Below are 17,469 nucleotides of genomic sequence, written 5' to 3'. Positions count from 1 at the left end.
ACGGAAAAGACATGCGTGAAGCGGCACTCTCCGACTCGTCAAGGCCCTTGCTATCAGCCGCAGGATTTCCCAGGATTTGGTAAGTGGAAGCCAAGAGCGGGAGATCAACTACAGGCCATTTTTCTTGTCGATCACAGCACTGTGCAGTGTTATGTTCCAAATGAGAGCAGAAAGCATCAGAGTGATGAACTAGAAACACATTTTGCAAGAACAGGTTTGGTCTGGTTTATTGGGTTAACGTTCCAAAGCGACTCGGGCTATGAGGGGTGCCATAGTGGAGGAAGGGCTGTGGGTTTAACCACCCAGGGTCTTTTAACATGCACTGACACATCGCACAGTACACAGGACTCCAGCATCTCGCCTCCATTGAAATGGAACTGCCACAGCTAGGATTGAACCCACGTCTTTCGGGTTAGGTACCAAGCACCATAACCACTGAGCCACTGCATGAGTTTTTTTTTTGTACGTGTTTGTGTGTCCTTTTTTTCCGAAAGCAGAAGTAAAATATAACTGTTTCACTCTGGAATGAAATCGTGGAAAGAAAAGTGACCATCTTAATGTAGGTCGCTTTTTGCAGTACTTTTTGCCAGTGCATTTACTGCATGGTACAGGCACCATGTACAGGGTGCTCCATATTTATCAGTCAGGGTTGTAAAAAAATTCTCTTGCGCAAACCACTGGTCTATTTCTGCTAAAGCACAGACCACAGGGTAGCTTATGATATCTGTGTTTTCCGATAAATGCTTTAACGTCGGAACTTGCCTGGACTGCCAAGAATCGGTGAAGGACTGGAGTCGTCTGTGCGCGGAATTTTCATGGAGGCGAGCGGAATAGCCGATTTGAGAGGCTTTGCCATCTGGTGAACTGCGAGGCAAACAATATCCCTGCTCGGAGCTGGGGTAGGTCTCGCAGTACCCCAGTTGGCACAGCCTGTCAAATATGCTGCTCCGCTTACCTAGACGAAAATTCTCCGTGTAGACAACTGTAGTTTTTCGCCGATTCCGGACAATTCAAGCAAGTTCTGATGTTTAAACCAATTATTGAAAAATGCAGACTATCATAAGCTACATTATGGCCAGTGCTCAAGTTCAAACACGTAAGTAGTTTGCGCAGGATAATTTTTTTTACAACCCCGACTGATAAATACGGAGCACCCTGTATATCAGGGCATACCACTTCTGTAAACAGCAGCTTGCATGCACAGTCTCCTATCAGCCGTGAATGTAGGTTGCAATGCAAGCTGGGCTAGTTGGAGGCAGCACCTAAAACTGTGCACAGTGTGAGAAATTAGACAGCAATAGAACAAACACATATACGTGCCAGCACTGTCTTGTAGCTGTGACAAAATAATATCTGCAGCCTGAACTTGTGAGGCAGTGCTGGTATGTGTATGTGCTCTTTCTATTGCCATTTGGTTTCTCATGCTGCATGCAGTATGTCATCATTGGAGCAATCGATGCATTGCTGTAGTCCTCGCAGAACATTTTCAGAAAACATCCTCCTCCTTGACCGAAGGAATACAACTTGCTTGGATGCTGTCAGTGCAGCACAAGGGCTTGAAGAAGCTGATCTGGACCTGCAAGCACACAAAAGAACCACGACAGCTGCCCTGGCAGTAGAAGTGCAACTTTCCCCTTGTGGTTACCCATGCTTCCCGACAACTTGAATAAGTTTTTGTTTAGCACAGTGAAATGCATAGTGGATGAAGCAATTGCACTGACCGCCACAATTAAAGTATGCAGGTTTTTATGCAGTTGATAAAAAATTATAGCAACCGAAACAGAAGGAATTGCAGATTTAGACCACGACCTAGAATAAGAAAAATTGAATCTCGGCCCTAAGGGTATGACACGATAGCGTTATTGGTCTCCTGGGACTCCTCATGCCCCTCCTGGAGCAGTGGTGCAGCAGTTAAGTGATGCACCACTGCCCTGTGATGGAAGGTGCTCCCAGTGGTGAGCCCCATGTTGCTCTTCCCGAGCGACCAATCATTAATTTAACTGTCATCTGCCAAAGTAGGCAGTTTGCTCACTATCTGGTGGGCAGGTTGGGATGACGCCTCAAGGTCACGTGACCAAGATGGCCCACCTGCCTCCGAGGTTGCCCTATGGGCACCACCTGCCCGAGCCATGCACGCGGTTTTTCTCACACAATGTCGACGCTGACACCGGATTTTCTGGTGACCGTGGCGGGTGGCAGTTAAATAAATGATTGGTCGCTCAGGAAGAGCAACCTTTGTCGCTCAAGTCCCACCGGTGACAGCACCTGCCATAGAAGAGCAGTGGGGCACCTCTAAACCACTGCGCCAGGAGCGGTATGAGGACTCCAAGGGACCTCTGAATGTAGAGTAGAGAATGATGTTCTGCATTTATGGGAAAGAACCCACTACGTTCAACTCATCGCATCATACCCTTAAGGTGGAGCTTTCAATTTCTACCTTACTCCTCCAGCAGCAAGTGCCCATTTCCCATTGTTGAACATGACGGCCAAGTAAATGAATGAATAAATTTAATTTTGGCATGACTGGCACATTCATATAAGGGGGGAAGGGGAGTGCTAACCGGCAAATAAAGTTTGATTTTCATATATAGCTGTTATGAAAGAAATGTTTATACAGGTTACTGGAATGTTCACTGTATTTTACTGTATCATGCATGTATTCATCACTTTCTTAAATATACTGTAATACACCTTAAGGACTAATTAATATATGCACCCAGATGAGATTTCTGACATTCAGTTTTAGGACATTATTAATGTAAAGCACAGCGGGGCTCAGCTAGTTGCTTTATAGCCAGTCATAAAGCATTTCATCTGAGTATCCTCAACCAATCACATCGCTACAGTACTAGTTGATTTACTGACCCCTGTTCACGAATGTGATTTGCAGAACTCACACAGACTATGCGCAAACTTTCTGAATGCAGCTGATCACTCCTTGCATCTACATCTTTATCCCTTTTCATCCCGAATTTTTGTGGCGAGCACAAAAATTTGTGGTGGTTTTATCTCGTTAAGAAGCTATTAAAAAGCTTGTAAACAAATTACGAGGGCAGTAAGTACAGCGGTTTTCAAGGGAGAACCATGTCCAGTATACTGAACACTGGGATTTATTTGTTGCCCTAGGAGTAGCACATTTTCATCTGCACTTTAAGAATTGTAGCTACTTTCTTCACTATGAAGCACAGACTGTGGTTGGAATTTTTCCGCTTTGCCGCCTGAGTACGAATTGACATCAAGGTTTGAGTAGTCTCCAAACAAAATTTCCTGAATTTCCTCATTAGTGAGAGTCTTTCCTACAAATAAAACAACCAAATGGCGCTCAGAAGCATATTACTTGCACGACAAATCCACATCAGGGTGTTTCTCGAACGATAGTGGGAGTTATGTAATTTTGGCACCAAACAATATTGAAAATCAAATGTAACCTGCTTGCGCAGGGATTAGAACAATACGAACAATTAAATCCTAGTGACCAGTACATTGGAGATAAAAATATTATCATATTGCAAAAAAACTACTCACAACTAGGGCAAACTTTTAACCACATTGTTTCAAATGAAATTTGATTCACTTGCGAGAATTTATATATTTGAATTGGATGAAGAGGAAACTTTAAAAGAAATTGTTTGCTTGAGCACATCGCGCGTGGCGGTCTGCTCGTGGAAGCTGCCCTCCTAAAAAGATGCGGCCAAGAGAGGAACTATCATGATGGAGATATTGCTCGTCTCTTCCAGAAGCCATTCAAATGGTTTTGGTTTTGATTTAGCTTTGTTTGATTTTTTCATTACTTTTTTTCTGATGTCCAGTGTAGTGGTCGCTAGGTTGGAAAAGGTTATAAAGCTGCCGATTTCAATTTATGTTTTACATGCAATAACAAATATATTTTTGAGCAGTAAAATATAAGAGTATAAACCAAAAGTAAATAAAATTCAATAATAATTTTAGTAAAACATGGAATAAATAAACAAATAACTGAACAAACTCCAAGTCCTGCCCCCCAACCCCCCCCCACCTCCCAAAAAAGTTCCGCAGTCCCTGCCCTCTAATGACATTGCTCTTTTGCAGCTGAGCTACTCCTCACCAAAGTATGTCTGTGAACCCAGATACCTTCTTCTGTCCCAGCGTTCCCCATGAGTGGTGACTATGGACTTCAGACTGCCCTGTTCCTGCTCATGACTTATGCCTGCACCGACCTGCCCCACTAGGACTGCTGCTGAGAGAAGCTCAAGATTCTGGCTTACTTCCACGACTGCCACTGATAAGCACTGGCAACTGATCTCTCCAATAGTGTGCTGCCTTCGTTGCCGCCACCACTGCCTAGAACTACTCTAACTGTGCTTACGGTGCACTCGCAAATGCCATACAGAGCTGGGTGTATCGACGGTACTGTTGTCTGCATTGATGGTGGCCCGGCTAACAAAGCTGCTGCTGTCATTCTATATTCAGAGCTTGATTTAATAAAGTTGCACTCCAAAGAGTGGAAATCAAATGCAGTTTGAAACAAAGGGGACAGGTGTGTTACTTTATCCCACAACAAGTACATGCACCATGTCATGGTGCATGTACTGTGAAATTGAGAATTGTGGTTTACAACTGCAAGTTCACATCTCAATTCCAAACTATACACTCACCTATGCACTAAAACTTCAGTTCCTCAAAGACCTACATGTACACAGGAGTATAACGAAGAGACGGAGGGGTATTAATAAATCGAGCATGTCACCGCTCTGTTTGGGAGGGCGCACTTTGATGGAGATTAATCTTTCTTGCTAACAGAGCAGAAATATACAACAGAAAGCACAAAAACATGAAGCAGTTAACCAGCTCTAGAGATTTAAAGAATGGTACAACAGCCTAAGAGAGCTAAATAAGGCCCGGGAGTTTTGGAAGAAGAATCATCAATATAAATCGTGCACTAATAATACAATAATAAAATATTAGATATTACAATAAATTTAGTCCTCACTTGAAGAAACAGAAGTTTCAATTCTTTGTGTTCGCACATTACCTACAGAAAAACTGTTCAGGTTAGAAAACGCATGAAGGAAAACAGCAAAAATGCTGCCAATGCAGTGGGCCTTCCGTTCCTCTCTGTAGCACTTCCACAAGAGTATTTCACAGGGTGCCTAAAATACTAAAGACACCAAATTTTTGCTTTGTGTTTTCTTTCAAATGATGCATTAGACATTAATATACATGTACCACCGTGCGATATTCGCCTATGACCGGTAAATAATTTAGAATTGTATTTCTTCCCGACATTGTTTCGGTTTCATCAACTGAACGATGGCTCTGATGTGTAGTTGGTATCTAGGTCACGTGAGACACGATAAAAACGGCAATACAACTGCTGATACGTCATTTGTTGCCATTCCATTTCTAGAAGCAGGCTGGTGTAAGTGTTGTATTGAATCAAACCTACGTAAAAGCATGTATAGTGAAGTTTCTTCCTGCTGACGCAACCTAAAGGCCAACTACATGTGTTCGGTTGATAAAACCGAAACGAGAACAACATGAAATAAGAAATCCAGTTATAAATTATTTAGCAGTTGCAGGCAAAAGCAAGTGGTGATCCATAAGTTCAATGCTCAATGCATCATTTGCAAGAAGAAAACATGCAACTAGAAATAGGTGTCTGTAGTCCATTAAGAGTTTCAACTTCGAACCACTTGGGCACCTGACTCAAAGGCAACCAGACGAAGGGTTGTCTTGAATTCTAGTGTACCCAAGCAACTGCTATACACGGCGACAGATCTGGGGGCATGTTGCCTCATACAAGTTGCAACAGACGCTCTCAAGTGATTGCAAGAAGCTGTGGCCTATTACATGCCAAGTTACCTTCAACAAAGCTATGTTTTGGACACCACCGCACATGAAGGTTTATGGTTTATGAGGGTTTAACGTCCTAAAGCAACTCAGGCTGTGAGGGACGCCATAGTGAAGGGCTCCGGAAATTTCGACCAACTGGGGTTCTTTAACGTACACTGACATCGCACAGTGCTTCCACACAAGACTTTTTTTTTAGGAATTTTAGGCATTAGGAAACCCGCATCTTTCAGGTCAGTAGCAGAGCAAAACAATCACTGAGCCACCACAGCAGCTTCACATAAAGGGTGCTCCCACAGAACAAAAGCTGTTATACATGTACAAGAGGCTGTGTATAGCTTGTTCTATATGGCACACTGTCTGCTTATGAATCTAGTACAGACTTGTACAGATCTAAATCTGCTGCTTTCATTCCGTAGGCAAATTACATAGGTGCATTGGTGTTTCTCCAACGTCTCTCTCTGCAAATCATGTAGCTGAAAGTGCTCAGAATAACTTTTCAAACAACAGCGTACCATAAATGCAGAGGTGCCAAAATACACACTCCACAATAAAAGTAAATACATTGCGGGCATGCTTTCAAAAATTCAAACTTTTTAAAACTTAACCAGGAGCACGCTCTGAACCTGTGGAAACAGCGAAAGTATGCATTACGCCATACCAATCTCAGCTCACTGTGGTAATGAAGTCAAGGTAGAATCCAGCTGGTGGAAGGATCTGCAAATAAGCAAAGGCACATGCTGCAGATCAGAGTAATGCTACAAACACGGCCGTTTGCACAGATGAATTCAACAAACTCGTTCCCAGAACTGAGTACAGCAAGTGAGGGCTCCTGCTGCAGCAGAAAAACAAAGTAACGACATTGGTAGCTGCTGGTTGATACACACACGAATTAATTGTTTCGTAAATGCACTAGATGTGCATTTCCAAAACAATTAATCACAACAAACGAAACAGTGTAGTGGATTCACTGATACGGTAAGTGCTGCACATGCTGCTTGCATGGAACTGCGCTGGAAAGTGGTTATAGCAGCTGCTGCCTTGTCCCTTGACAGCCACATGAAGTCCACACAGCGGCTGCAAAGCTCTCCTCCAAAAGACATGCTGGCTCAGCGTCATCTTTGGTTTGTCTGAATACCCTCTCGGTGCCCTTGGCAGCGTCTTAAAGGCACGCACTGCCTGTTACTTATGAATGCATTAATTTTTTTCTGGAAATCTTTCCCATAGCTTCCTCGAATGCATTGGAGCACACAGAACAAGTGTTGGGAAACTATGGTAGGGACAGCCATCCCAAATGTTTAAACAAACGCAAAGAATTACACCAATGCAGTTATTTCGGTTGTAAAACGATAAATATTTCCATGGGCATCGACCTAGTGCTAGCTGAAGGCTAATGAAGTCACGTATTCCTTGCGGCATCCGTCGCCTTACACATGAGTTACTTGGCAGTGACGGGCCTGAGCGGATAAGCACAATGAATGCATTGCTGCAGTCTCATGCTGTACAGAAGGTTCGTGGCACTCCGAGGTACGCCAGTTTTTTTTTCACACTGAGCCAGCTCATATTTAAACTTAGGCTCCCCGCTGGCCAGCAACCCCTTCTTTCGCTCTTCGGAAGTATCACAAAGAAGCTGATCTCCTGCATTGCAGCACCGCGTGAAAAAGGAAGGAAAACATACAACTGGTCCGCACAGGTAAACGCCACCTACCTGTCGGGAATCCCGACGCTTTGATAGCGCAAGTCACGTACCCCATCTGCTGAAGCTGCGAGGAAGGCAGTAAAATCCCACAGTCCAGCGCGTTTACGCAACACCACCTTGACTTGACAAGGCCTGTTCATGTCCTCCTCTCCAGACTGCCTACGTCACGCTAGTTGTCCGATTCTCCTGTTGCCGGCAGGCGCCCTCGCGACGGGGGGACGGGGCGAGTCAAAAATTTTTGACAAGTCGGAACGTGTTTGCCACCCGCCTGTCCTTGCTTCCTCTGGTTAGGTTCAGTGCTGCGTCGCACTGCGCTGACATTCTTTTTGCACTCTTTTCGTTTTTGGTGAAGTGTCTTATTTTACTATCTTTGCGTTTGTGTGCGATCGTGCTTGTGTGTCTGTGTGCAGAATAGTTGCGGAAGTGTTGCGTGCAACAATCCTGTGGCTTTGAGCAAAAGCAAACGCCTCACTTTGTGCGACATGGGACGGTGTTGTGTTCCGGGATGCCGCGGGAATTACGACAATGGGCCCAAAGTGCGGGTTTTCTCTTTCCCCAAGAATGAAGGTCGGAGGCAATCCTGGATTAGAGCCATTCCGCGCAAGGATTTCACACCCAGCATACACTCCAAGGTGAGTAGACGATATTTACTTCATTACATTGTGCATCGCATGACTCGCGTTCTCGCTTAGTAACTCTTGAAGCAATTAAGTATGGTTTGTGGTCAAAACGTTCGCAGTTTTATTGCTCTTCCGGAAGGACAATGCGGTGTAAACGAGCAGAAATATTCAGGACAGTGTCAAACTGCATCATAACAGATGTTTCATAAAATAGTGTGTCCATGTATCGATGATAATTCAGTCGTTTTCACGTGTGGCGCAGGTTTGCGAACTTCACTTCCAAGGGAGTGAACTCATCACGAAGCTGTCACATTTCGATGCAGCGTCGGGAAAAACTGTGACAGTTGACAGCGAGAGGGTGCACCTAGTGCCAGATGCCGTACCGTCGATTTTCCCTAACTGTCCAGCGTACCTGAGCACAAGCAGTACTCGTCGCGAATCTCCAGCCTCTAAGAGAGCACGAATGGAAGACGAGGCCTTGAGCAAGGCAATCAAGAACTCCATAGACACAAAAGGAGAAGAAGAGGAGAGAAATGCAGTGTCATCACTTGAAGACTTGAAGGGAAAACTTTCTGCTGTCTGCAATAGTCAGTTCTGGACCGTCAGCGTCAATGATCGCTGTGTAATGTTTCTCCGCATCGAGGATAATCCTGCACCGCATGTTAGGTTTTCCGTCACAGTGTTTGCTGATCTCTCAGTTTCAGTGTCAGCAGGTATGATTAAGCTTATTTCATTACCCTGTGGACGCTCAGTGCCAGATGCAGTGCGTGACAACCGTACGTTGTCCTTAATGCTCGAGCAGCTAGAAAATCACATGACGGAGACGCCAGAAGCTACAAGTGCGTCAAAAACAACGAGAGTGCTGCAGCAGATCGGCTCCTTGCTCAATAAACTGTCTGAAGACAACGATACAACCAAAGAACAAAGTGCCTTGTTTCGTATTCTAAATGAGCAGATTTCTCTCACACTCGCTGCCCCCATTCGTCAATACAGTGCTGAAACTTTAGTGTTTTCTAGCATCCTGCACTCCATTTCCCCGCACGCTTATAACTTTGCGAGGTCGGCGTCGATGTTGACGTTACCCCATCCTTCAACACTGCGCCGCGTTTGCTCCAAGTATGGAGGCGATCCAATACAGGAACAAAACCAAGCCCACTTTCTTTCCTACATCAAAGAAAGGGTGAAGTGCATGGAACCGCACGAAAAGACTGTGGTGCTGATGCTTAATGAAATTCACATCAAACCGTACTTCGATTACAAGGGAGGCAGCATAGTAGGATCATCAGCCAATTCTCAAGAAGCAGCCACAACGGCACATGTTTTCATGGTTCAGTCGCTCCTGTCAGCCAACAAAGATGTGATACACATTCTGCCCGTTTCTAAAATGAACTCTGAAATCCTACATGAGTACTGCAAGAAGATAATTTTGGAGGTGGAATCTATGGGCCTTAAAGTCATAGCTGTAGTTACTGATAACAACTCGCTCAATCGGAAAATGATGTCGCTTTTCTCAAGGAACCATGAAGTGAACATTGTTTATCCCCACCCAGCCGATAAAAGCCGTCCTCTTTTTTTTTGTCATCGACCCTGTGCACATACTCAAATGCGTCAGGAATAATTGGATCAACCAGAAAAACGAAGGAACATGTTTCTATTTTCCTGAAATGAGCCTGTCTGGAGAACTGCCCGTAGGACCTCCCAGAATGAAAGCTGCATCGTTTGAAGCCGTGCGACAGCTTTATTCATCGGAGAAGACATCGCTCTTAAAGTTCGGCTACAAGCTAAATGCCAAAGCAGTCAATCCAACACCTATGGAAAGACAAAATGTAAAGTTGGTTTTAAACGTCATGAACCCGTTTATCGCAAACGCACTTGAAATGCGTGGCGAAGCCTTCCAACTCATGAGCGCCAATTCAACAGCCCTCTTCATCAACATTATAACGAACTGGTGGAAGGTCGTCAACGTAAAGAGCCCTTCCAAAGGTCGCCGACTGAACGACTCCCTGCAGAATCCTGCGACTACGGTGGTGGATCAACAGCTGACTTTCCTGAACGGCATGGTAGACTGGCTGGACGCTTGGCGCAGTGTCAACATGACCAGTGGCTGCATGACGAAGGAAACACATACTGCTTTGAGGCTAACTTGCTACTCTCTTGTTGAGTTGTCGCGTTACTGCCTAGAAGACCTGAAATTCAGGTATGTTCTCCTAGGCAAATTTCAGACGGACACACTTGAGGATCGCTTCGGTCGATATCGTCAGCTTGCTGGTGCACAGTATCACATTTCTGTGCGACAGCTTCTCGAATCAGAAAAGAAAATTCGTCTACAAAAGCTGCTGATGCTTCCGCAGCCAGAGAACAACAGCGCGAGCGACACGGAAGAAATTCCGCAACACGACTTCTCCGTGCTGGTCTCTGATGAAGAAATTTCCAGCCCGAAGCACGACATGGAAGTCGTCGCCTACATCGCTGGATACTGTGCCCATTCAGCTCTCAAGAAGGTGTCTTGCACATTTTGCCGCAGCGTTCTCATTCTGGAGAATCGGAATATAGAAGTTGAATCGACGAAAATGATTGCCAACTTATCAAGGGGAGGATTAAAGTTCCCGCAACCATGCACTGTGCATATGGTGCTATTACAACCCTTGTTGTGGAAAAACTCACCACGGGAGAAAATGCAAATTCTTTTCTCGCATCAGACAACCAACGTGCCATTGTCAGCTCCATTTCCGCCTCTATTATTGGAGATGTTGATCCAGAAACGTGCGAAAATGGACACCCTACAGAGACTCTCGTGAGACAGGTAGTGCGTGCTGCAACGAACGTAGCTTTGAACAACTTTTGTAGACTACAAAATGATACGATTCACAGCTCTGCACAAAAGAAGGCTGCAGAGAGAAAGATGAAAACATTAAGCAAGAAATGAAAAGGGTCAGTTCTAGCCATGCTTTCCAATAAAGCAATTTGTACAAACGCATTTGTGGCACTGTTTCAGTATGCTGTCGTAAAGACTAAAAGCAGCCTCACATATTCGCGGTGCATGCCTTGGAGTCGCAAACACTATATTCTACTACAAAAAAAAACGCACCCCGGTTTTTATCCTAACAAGCACCCAAGACATATCTAACGCGAATGCGTGGCGACCGAAAGGAGCGGCCGAGGGGGGCTGCCGGGCCACTGGAGTCACGTCACGGCCTCCGTGGAGGGGCCTTGTCTAGTCTAGGTGGTGTTGGTTTACGCTGGCACACAAAGAAATAACAGATGCGGCCAAATTGTACAGAGGCCATGAGCGAAGGAGATGAATCTTGAAAAAGACAAACCTTCGTTAGAGGCAGCCGACAATCGATAGGAGCACAGTAGCAAGCATGCAACAGTCCTTTCAAGTGCGAAAAAACGACCTCATCGACGCCACTCCGCGGTCTCCTCGCGCGCCTTCACCCGCACGATGTCGCGAAATTTACATCAGAAGACGCTGCATTAATAATCGAGACCGTCACACACTTGCGCAGTCGTGCAGCAGCTCTTTCAACAAGCCACAAGGCGATGACAGAGTGACGACGAACACTTATCTAGTTGGCGGGCAAGTACGAAACAACATCGCGCGTGCACAATGAATTATTTTGACAGCACTCACCTCAGTCTGGAAAAGGTTGAAGGCAGGGCTGCCTAAACCATGAACTGAGAGCAAAATTCACCGAGCTCGCATTTACCAAAACAGCAGCGGGCCGATTCACCAGAGAGAAACGAAAGCGCAGATAGCGCAACGAGGCGCTGGCGCACACACGAGTTCGCCCGTTCTCTGAAACGCGCGCCATCCTCGGCCTCGGCATAATTTTAGGCGTCTGGTCTGGGTTTGAGAGTTACATGCCGCAAAAACAGAAAACCGAAAAACCCTCCGGCGTCACATCCGCCAACCGTTCTCCTTTCCACCTACTCTCTGGGCGCGCATGCGCAGTTCTGCGGAGTTTGCTCTCGCGATGTTCAGGTGTTGACGTTTTACCGCCGTCTGCGCATCCCCGCGGCAGCAAAAGTTACCCACCAGGAAGTTTAATAGCCTAACTTCTTGCGCTTCTTGTTTTTCTTTATATTTTTTAGCTTTAAACATCATTTTTTGGCAAAATAAAATAATAATTATTTTTATCGCTGTGCATTTCTTTACTCTTTTAGCAAAAATTTAGCAGACGGTCCCTCGTCGTGCAGGCAAATCGTGCTTCCTCCATGAGGCAAATGCTTCGGGGCGCCGCTCTGCTGTAATTGGCTGATTCCTCGTTGCGTCAATTTTGCGTCAAGCAACTTTTGACAGATTTTTGACAAAGTTCCGTAATACGGGCCCTGAGGTCGAAATTATCGCGAGCCCTCCACTACGGCGTCCCCCGCCTGAGTCGGTTTGGAACGTAAAACACTAAAAACCAAAACCAAACCAGCTCTGTTGTACGGAACTGTGCGCAGGGTACATGCTCGCTTTCATAAGTTTTTGAGTGATTGTATACGCACGACGTCGTGTTCGCCGACCGGAGGTTTGTACACGCACGACGTGGGTCGCTTGCGCCGTCTAGCGAAGAAAATTGGCGTTCGCTCTCGCCGCGCGTAGTCGCGTGCTGCGTTTTTTTTTTTCTTTTTTTCTCCCCATCCATGCACGATGGCCTCCACCAGATCGCCAATGGCTTAGCGTGGACGACAGGCGTTTCGGCGTTGCTGTGATGGAGATGTGCTTACGGGAGAAGTATGACAGCTTTGCGAAGTTCGCGAAACAAGCGTTCAGAGATTTTCCGAGTCAGAACAAATACACTGTTCGTGACTAAATGCAGCGTTGTGAACGAGCACTTTTTCGGCTTGCCTGCATGACGCGAGTCTTAAGTTCGGAAATTTGTAACTTGAGTGGTTTTCACGAGTGCAAGACGACAGAGTTATAACGTTGATTGAACCATTCCCCTTCCCTCACCGCCACCTCCCGTCTTTCGCTTCCTTCGAGGCGGGCCCTAGGCGCTCTCGTAATGGTACACCGCCGGCATTCGGCAGCGCTTTTTGGCAAGCGAACTAGCTATATGTGCCGGTTGGCCGGCCCCCGTGCTGCTGACCTTCGTGCACCTTTTGCTTTTCTAAGCAAGTAGTTTTCCCCCTCACCACATTCGTTATAGTTCGCCCGTCCCGCAGCGGAGCTTCAAACCCCTTCCCAACGGCTGCAGCCACCCTCGGCGTCCCTTTCCGTAGTCGAGCCTGCCATCGAGCGCATCGCCTTTGGGAGCTGCCGCTACACATGTGTAGCGGCAGCATAAGTGCGCGCTTGCTTGCTTTCTTTCTGTTTCGTATTTCGCCTATCATTGAAACTTCTAAAACGAAGCAGCGCGGGGTGCGGGCGCTCGCGGTCGCGCCCAACGATTATTAGCGGCTTTGTAATTCTGGAACACGCGTCTGCAGGCTACAGGCGCGCGCGCACGCACACACAAACACACGCACACACACATTTTGCTCCGGACGCAGCAAAACTGTAGCAGCATTGGAAACATTGGACTGACAATTTTGTAAACAAGACTGACGTAAACAAACAAGTTCAAACGCGGTGCGTAGAAGCGGACGAGTTTTCACCACTTCCTCCGCCTTTCGTCTCGGGCCCGCATTTAGGAAAAGAAAAGTAAAAAAAGACCACACAAATGCGAGCGCAAGGACGTCACGTAATTGCAAAGTGTGTGGAGTGTCATATGACTGGCTAGGACGGAGCGGTGGGACCGTGGCCTCCGCGATAGAGCAAAGAACAGCGGCACGCATCCGGAGCCGATCACGGAGGCCACGGAGAAACAAAGTTGATATTCGTTTTTCTCGTCAGATGACGCAACCGTATCACGTCGTATCTCTAGGAATCTCTAGGATTTAGTTTTAGCGCAACTAAATCAGGTGTGATGATTTTTAACGATACAACTGATCAGGTGCTTACAATACAAGGCCACGAAATACCCAAAGTGGCCGAATACAAATACCTCGGGATATGGCTAAACGAAGGGCAGATATACACGGAAAAGCATGAACAGGCTCTTAGGGCAAAAGGACGAAGAGACGCCGGGATAATGAAACATAGGGCATTATGGGGGTACAACAAATATGAAGTACTAAGAGGTATTTGGAAAGGAATAATGGTGCCGGGACTTACTTTCGGCAATGCGGTTCTGTGCTTAAGGGCAGAAGTTCAGTCGAGATTAGACGTAAATCAGAGAGCTGTTGGAAGATTAGCACTAGGTGCCCACGGCAAAACCACAAACGAGGCAGTACAAGGGGATATGGGCTGGGCATCGTTCGAGGCACGGGAAGCTAAGAGTAAAATACTATATGAAGAACGCCTGAGGAAATTGGACGATAACAGATGGGCAGCTAAGGTATTTAAATATTTATACAGAAAGAACGTTGACTCACAGTGGCGGAAAAGAACTAGAAAACTAACCAGTAAGTATGCCGGTCATGAGGATGGAGAAAGAAAGAGCATTAAACGACAGGTCAAAAACGCGGAAGTTAGAAATTGGATGAATTCAATGGAAAAGAAACATAGTGTAGAACTATATCGATTCTGGAAAAGGCAGATCAGGAAAGAATTTTTCTATGATAACTCAAGAGGCAGTGCCCTACTTTTTGAAGCTAGATCAGGGTGTCTTAGAACGCGCAGCTACAAAAAGAAATTTAACGAAGAAGATGACACATGTGCAGTGTGTGGTAGATCTGTGGAAACAATTGAACACCTCATAATCAAATGTGATGGTATCCATCCGGATGTCGATGCAGGCACAGTCAACGTTCTTAGACAGTTTCAGTTTCGCAGCTCCCTATACTCGCCGCTTGATGGCGTGCCTATAGTGGACGTCGCTGGAACTAACGGCGCTGCAGTCGCGCTTTTCTACACATCTCGCGCGTCGTCTGCTACATCCTCGTAAAGACGGGTGGCGTCGCGCCCATACCGGCAGGTTAATTATTTTTTTCCGGCGTGACCAAACAAGAATATGGCATAACTGCTGTCGGTGCGTGTCGAAAAGCTGTTCCGCTTGGAGCGTACAAGGGTACAACCTATGGGGCTGGGGCGAACAATATCTGAAGGAGGCACGCACGATCGGCGCGCTTCGCCTTTTAGGTGTCTATAGTCCCAACTTTCTCGAGTGTGTCATTGTATATATTATGTTCTTTCTGGCGGTTATAGCACTTCACACCAATCTGTGCAATGAAATAATCTACCGTTTCTTGTGTTCATTAGGTTCGAATAATTGAACGAGATATGAATAAGGTAAGACAAACTTGTTTAAATATTTCATTGTACAGCTCTTTAACGGCACATCGTTCGTTAAAGTGCGCCATTTTTAAAAACAATTTATCGATCTCTGGAGGAGAAAATTATTTTAAATGTCAAACGCTTCCATGGAAAGAGAAAAAAAAATCTTGCTTCGTAAAAAGCGTTCCATTAATGGGTGCTTAAAGCAGTTTTGCTCTCTTTCTCGCTGATTGCACTTGAGCAGTTACCAACATTTCAGAGTTCATTTTCTTGGAAAAAAAGTGCATCCTCATGATGACGTAAAACTTGATCACTTTAGGAGTGACTTCCTGGCACTGGCAGTGAGCATGACAACCGACTGCAGGCACAGAGGACTCTTCAAGCTTGTCTAGCACCTCCCAGAACAGGTCGCCAAATACAACGCGTTTCTCAAGGGCTTTGTGAACAATGCTCTCTATCTTCTTTATGACTGCGTACAGCCTTAGCGACGGCTCGCGTAGGCATCCTGGCTTGAACGACCTCAGGTCAGTCAAGTGCCTCTGAACAACATCACTTGGGCTGGCGTGTCCAGGAGCAGCCGTCAGCGTGACCTGGCAATCCTTACAATGCACTGCCTTAGTTATCTTCTTATGCACATATCCTGCTAAGTAATAGATAACCATTTCTTCTGGTCCAGCTCTTTCGTATCCATGGTCGCCCAGGTCATCACTTTCACTCGAAAAAGAGCTTATGATAAGAAGCTTCTTGCATAATTTTTCTTCCACAGCATTTCTGAGCTCCGCAGCAGCCTTTGCCTTTTCTCCGAGGCTGTCATGCAGCGACACGAGGACACTTTCAGCAGCTCCAGAACAGTTCCCTTTCACTGCATTCTTCACAGGAGTGAACAGGGACAAAAGCCTATAAATCTGGCTGAACTGTATGATCGTGGGATGGTCATCATCGCCATGGAAAGAGCGAACAATGCCAAAGAATCTCTGAAAAAAAAGAGAAAGCAGGCGAAAAGTTTGTTAGTAATTTCACCATTTACAACTAATTTTTTTCCTTCGAACAGGCTGCCGCTTATAGGCTGCTACTTAAGAAAATTGCGCTATGTTCAACGTTTCATCATTATGCACGCGTGTTACCTCCAAGGGATCTTGGTTCAGCTTGACCGTCAGTAAATAAGGCACACCTGCTTTGTGCAGCTCATCAATTATGTCTAAAGCCGACAGCAAGGTCACTCGTAGAGATTCTGTCGTTTGCTGTGAAGCAAACAGGAGCATGTTTCGATGTTGGTGGTTATGCTCTGTTTCGTCAAGCAGATGGAGGAAGTCCTTGATGACCTGCTCGAAGAAATCAATGATTACTGAGTCAAACCCTTGAGAAGCAAAAGCGTATATCACGATAAGAAACAACTCAGAGCCCACCCACTGACATCACATTAAGAAAAAGTACCTGAATCTTTGGCGAGTTCACTCGGATCCCTTCTGCAGGGTGTTTTGCGTTCAGTGCATCGAAAAGATCGTTCATTTTTCTCGTGAAGGCCTCTGTTCCCTCAGTGTGTTCCAGTCCTTCAACACCCTCTGCCCTGTAGACCTGCAGGCCAATGGCAGTGCTCCGACTGAAGAGCTGCAAGAAAAGTAGTGTTTGATGACACCACTCCCAACACTGAAAGCGTTGAAATTTATACATTTTTGTGCATGTGCCCCTTGTAGCTAACCTGCACAGCAAGCCGCACATTCATTCTCTGCAGGTTCGTCGGTTGCACATGAGCTGCCGTCAGTTTATAGACGACCTTTAGATGTTTCTTCTTCTCCGTCTCGAAGAGCAGTTGATAGTGACTGAAGTCAATACTGTAGTCTCCAGCCTGGAAGTATTGTTTTAAAAAAAAGTCGCAAATACAATTTTTCATCTCATTACCTCAAAAGAGCAGTGACACCAAATTTTATTCGTGTGTTATTTGTTTGTTATGTTGTGCTGCATGTGCTGCACATTAGAAAACATGGACAGCTGCGTGGATTGCGCTAACAAGATGCTGTTTCGGTTTTCGTTTCAACAGCCGAACGACGGCTGTGACGTAACAGACGTTTTGAGCT

General features: G+C 45.8%; 2 protein-coding genes and 1 pseudogene across 2 annotated transcripts in view; 1 reads left to right on the top strand and 2 right to left on the bottom strand.

Annotated features, from left to right (window-relative positions):
* LOC149357007 (uncharacterized) overlaps positions 1–14,785 on the bottom strand; it is a 48,917-nt gene extending 34,132 nt beyond the window's left edge. Inside the window, exon 1 of the mRNA XM_089584407.1 lies at positions 14,294–14,785. The gene's annotated coding sequence lies outside the window, so the exon portion shown is untranslated. The remainder of the gene's footprint in view (positions 1–14,293) is intronic.
* Positions 7,923–11,220, top strand: LOC149357008 (uncharacterized; annotated as a pseudogene).
* A 919-nt stretch (positions 14,786–15,704) lies between the features above and the next one.
* Positions 15,705–17,236, bottom strand: LOC149357006 (uncharacterized). Its single transcript, XM_089576482.1, has 4 exons — positions 17,094–17,236; positions 16,829–17,002; positions 16,519–16,716; positions 15,705–15,752 (listed from the first exon to the last, which is right to left on the bottom strand). The coding sequence occupies exons 1-4, from the start codon at positions 17,115–17,117 to the stop codon at positions 15,705–15,707; spliced, it is 444 nt and encodes a 147-aa protein (XP_089432608.1). The 5' UTR covers positions 17,118–17,236.
* Positions 17,237–17,469: the final 233 nt, after the last annotated feature.

The sequence above is a fragment of the Amblyomma mixtum genome, chromosome 3 (genome assembly GCF_055824585.1).
Source record: "Amblyomma mixtum isolate Tamu chromosome 3, ASM5582458v1, whole genome shotgun sequence".
NCBI lineage: Eukaryota > Metazoa > Arthropoda > Arachnida > Ixodida > Ixodidae > Amblyomma > Amblyomma mixtum.
Note: the sequence above shows the minus strand (reverse complement) of the source record. Positions and strands in the feature narration are given on the sequence as shown.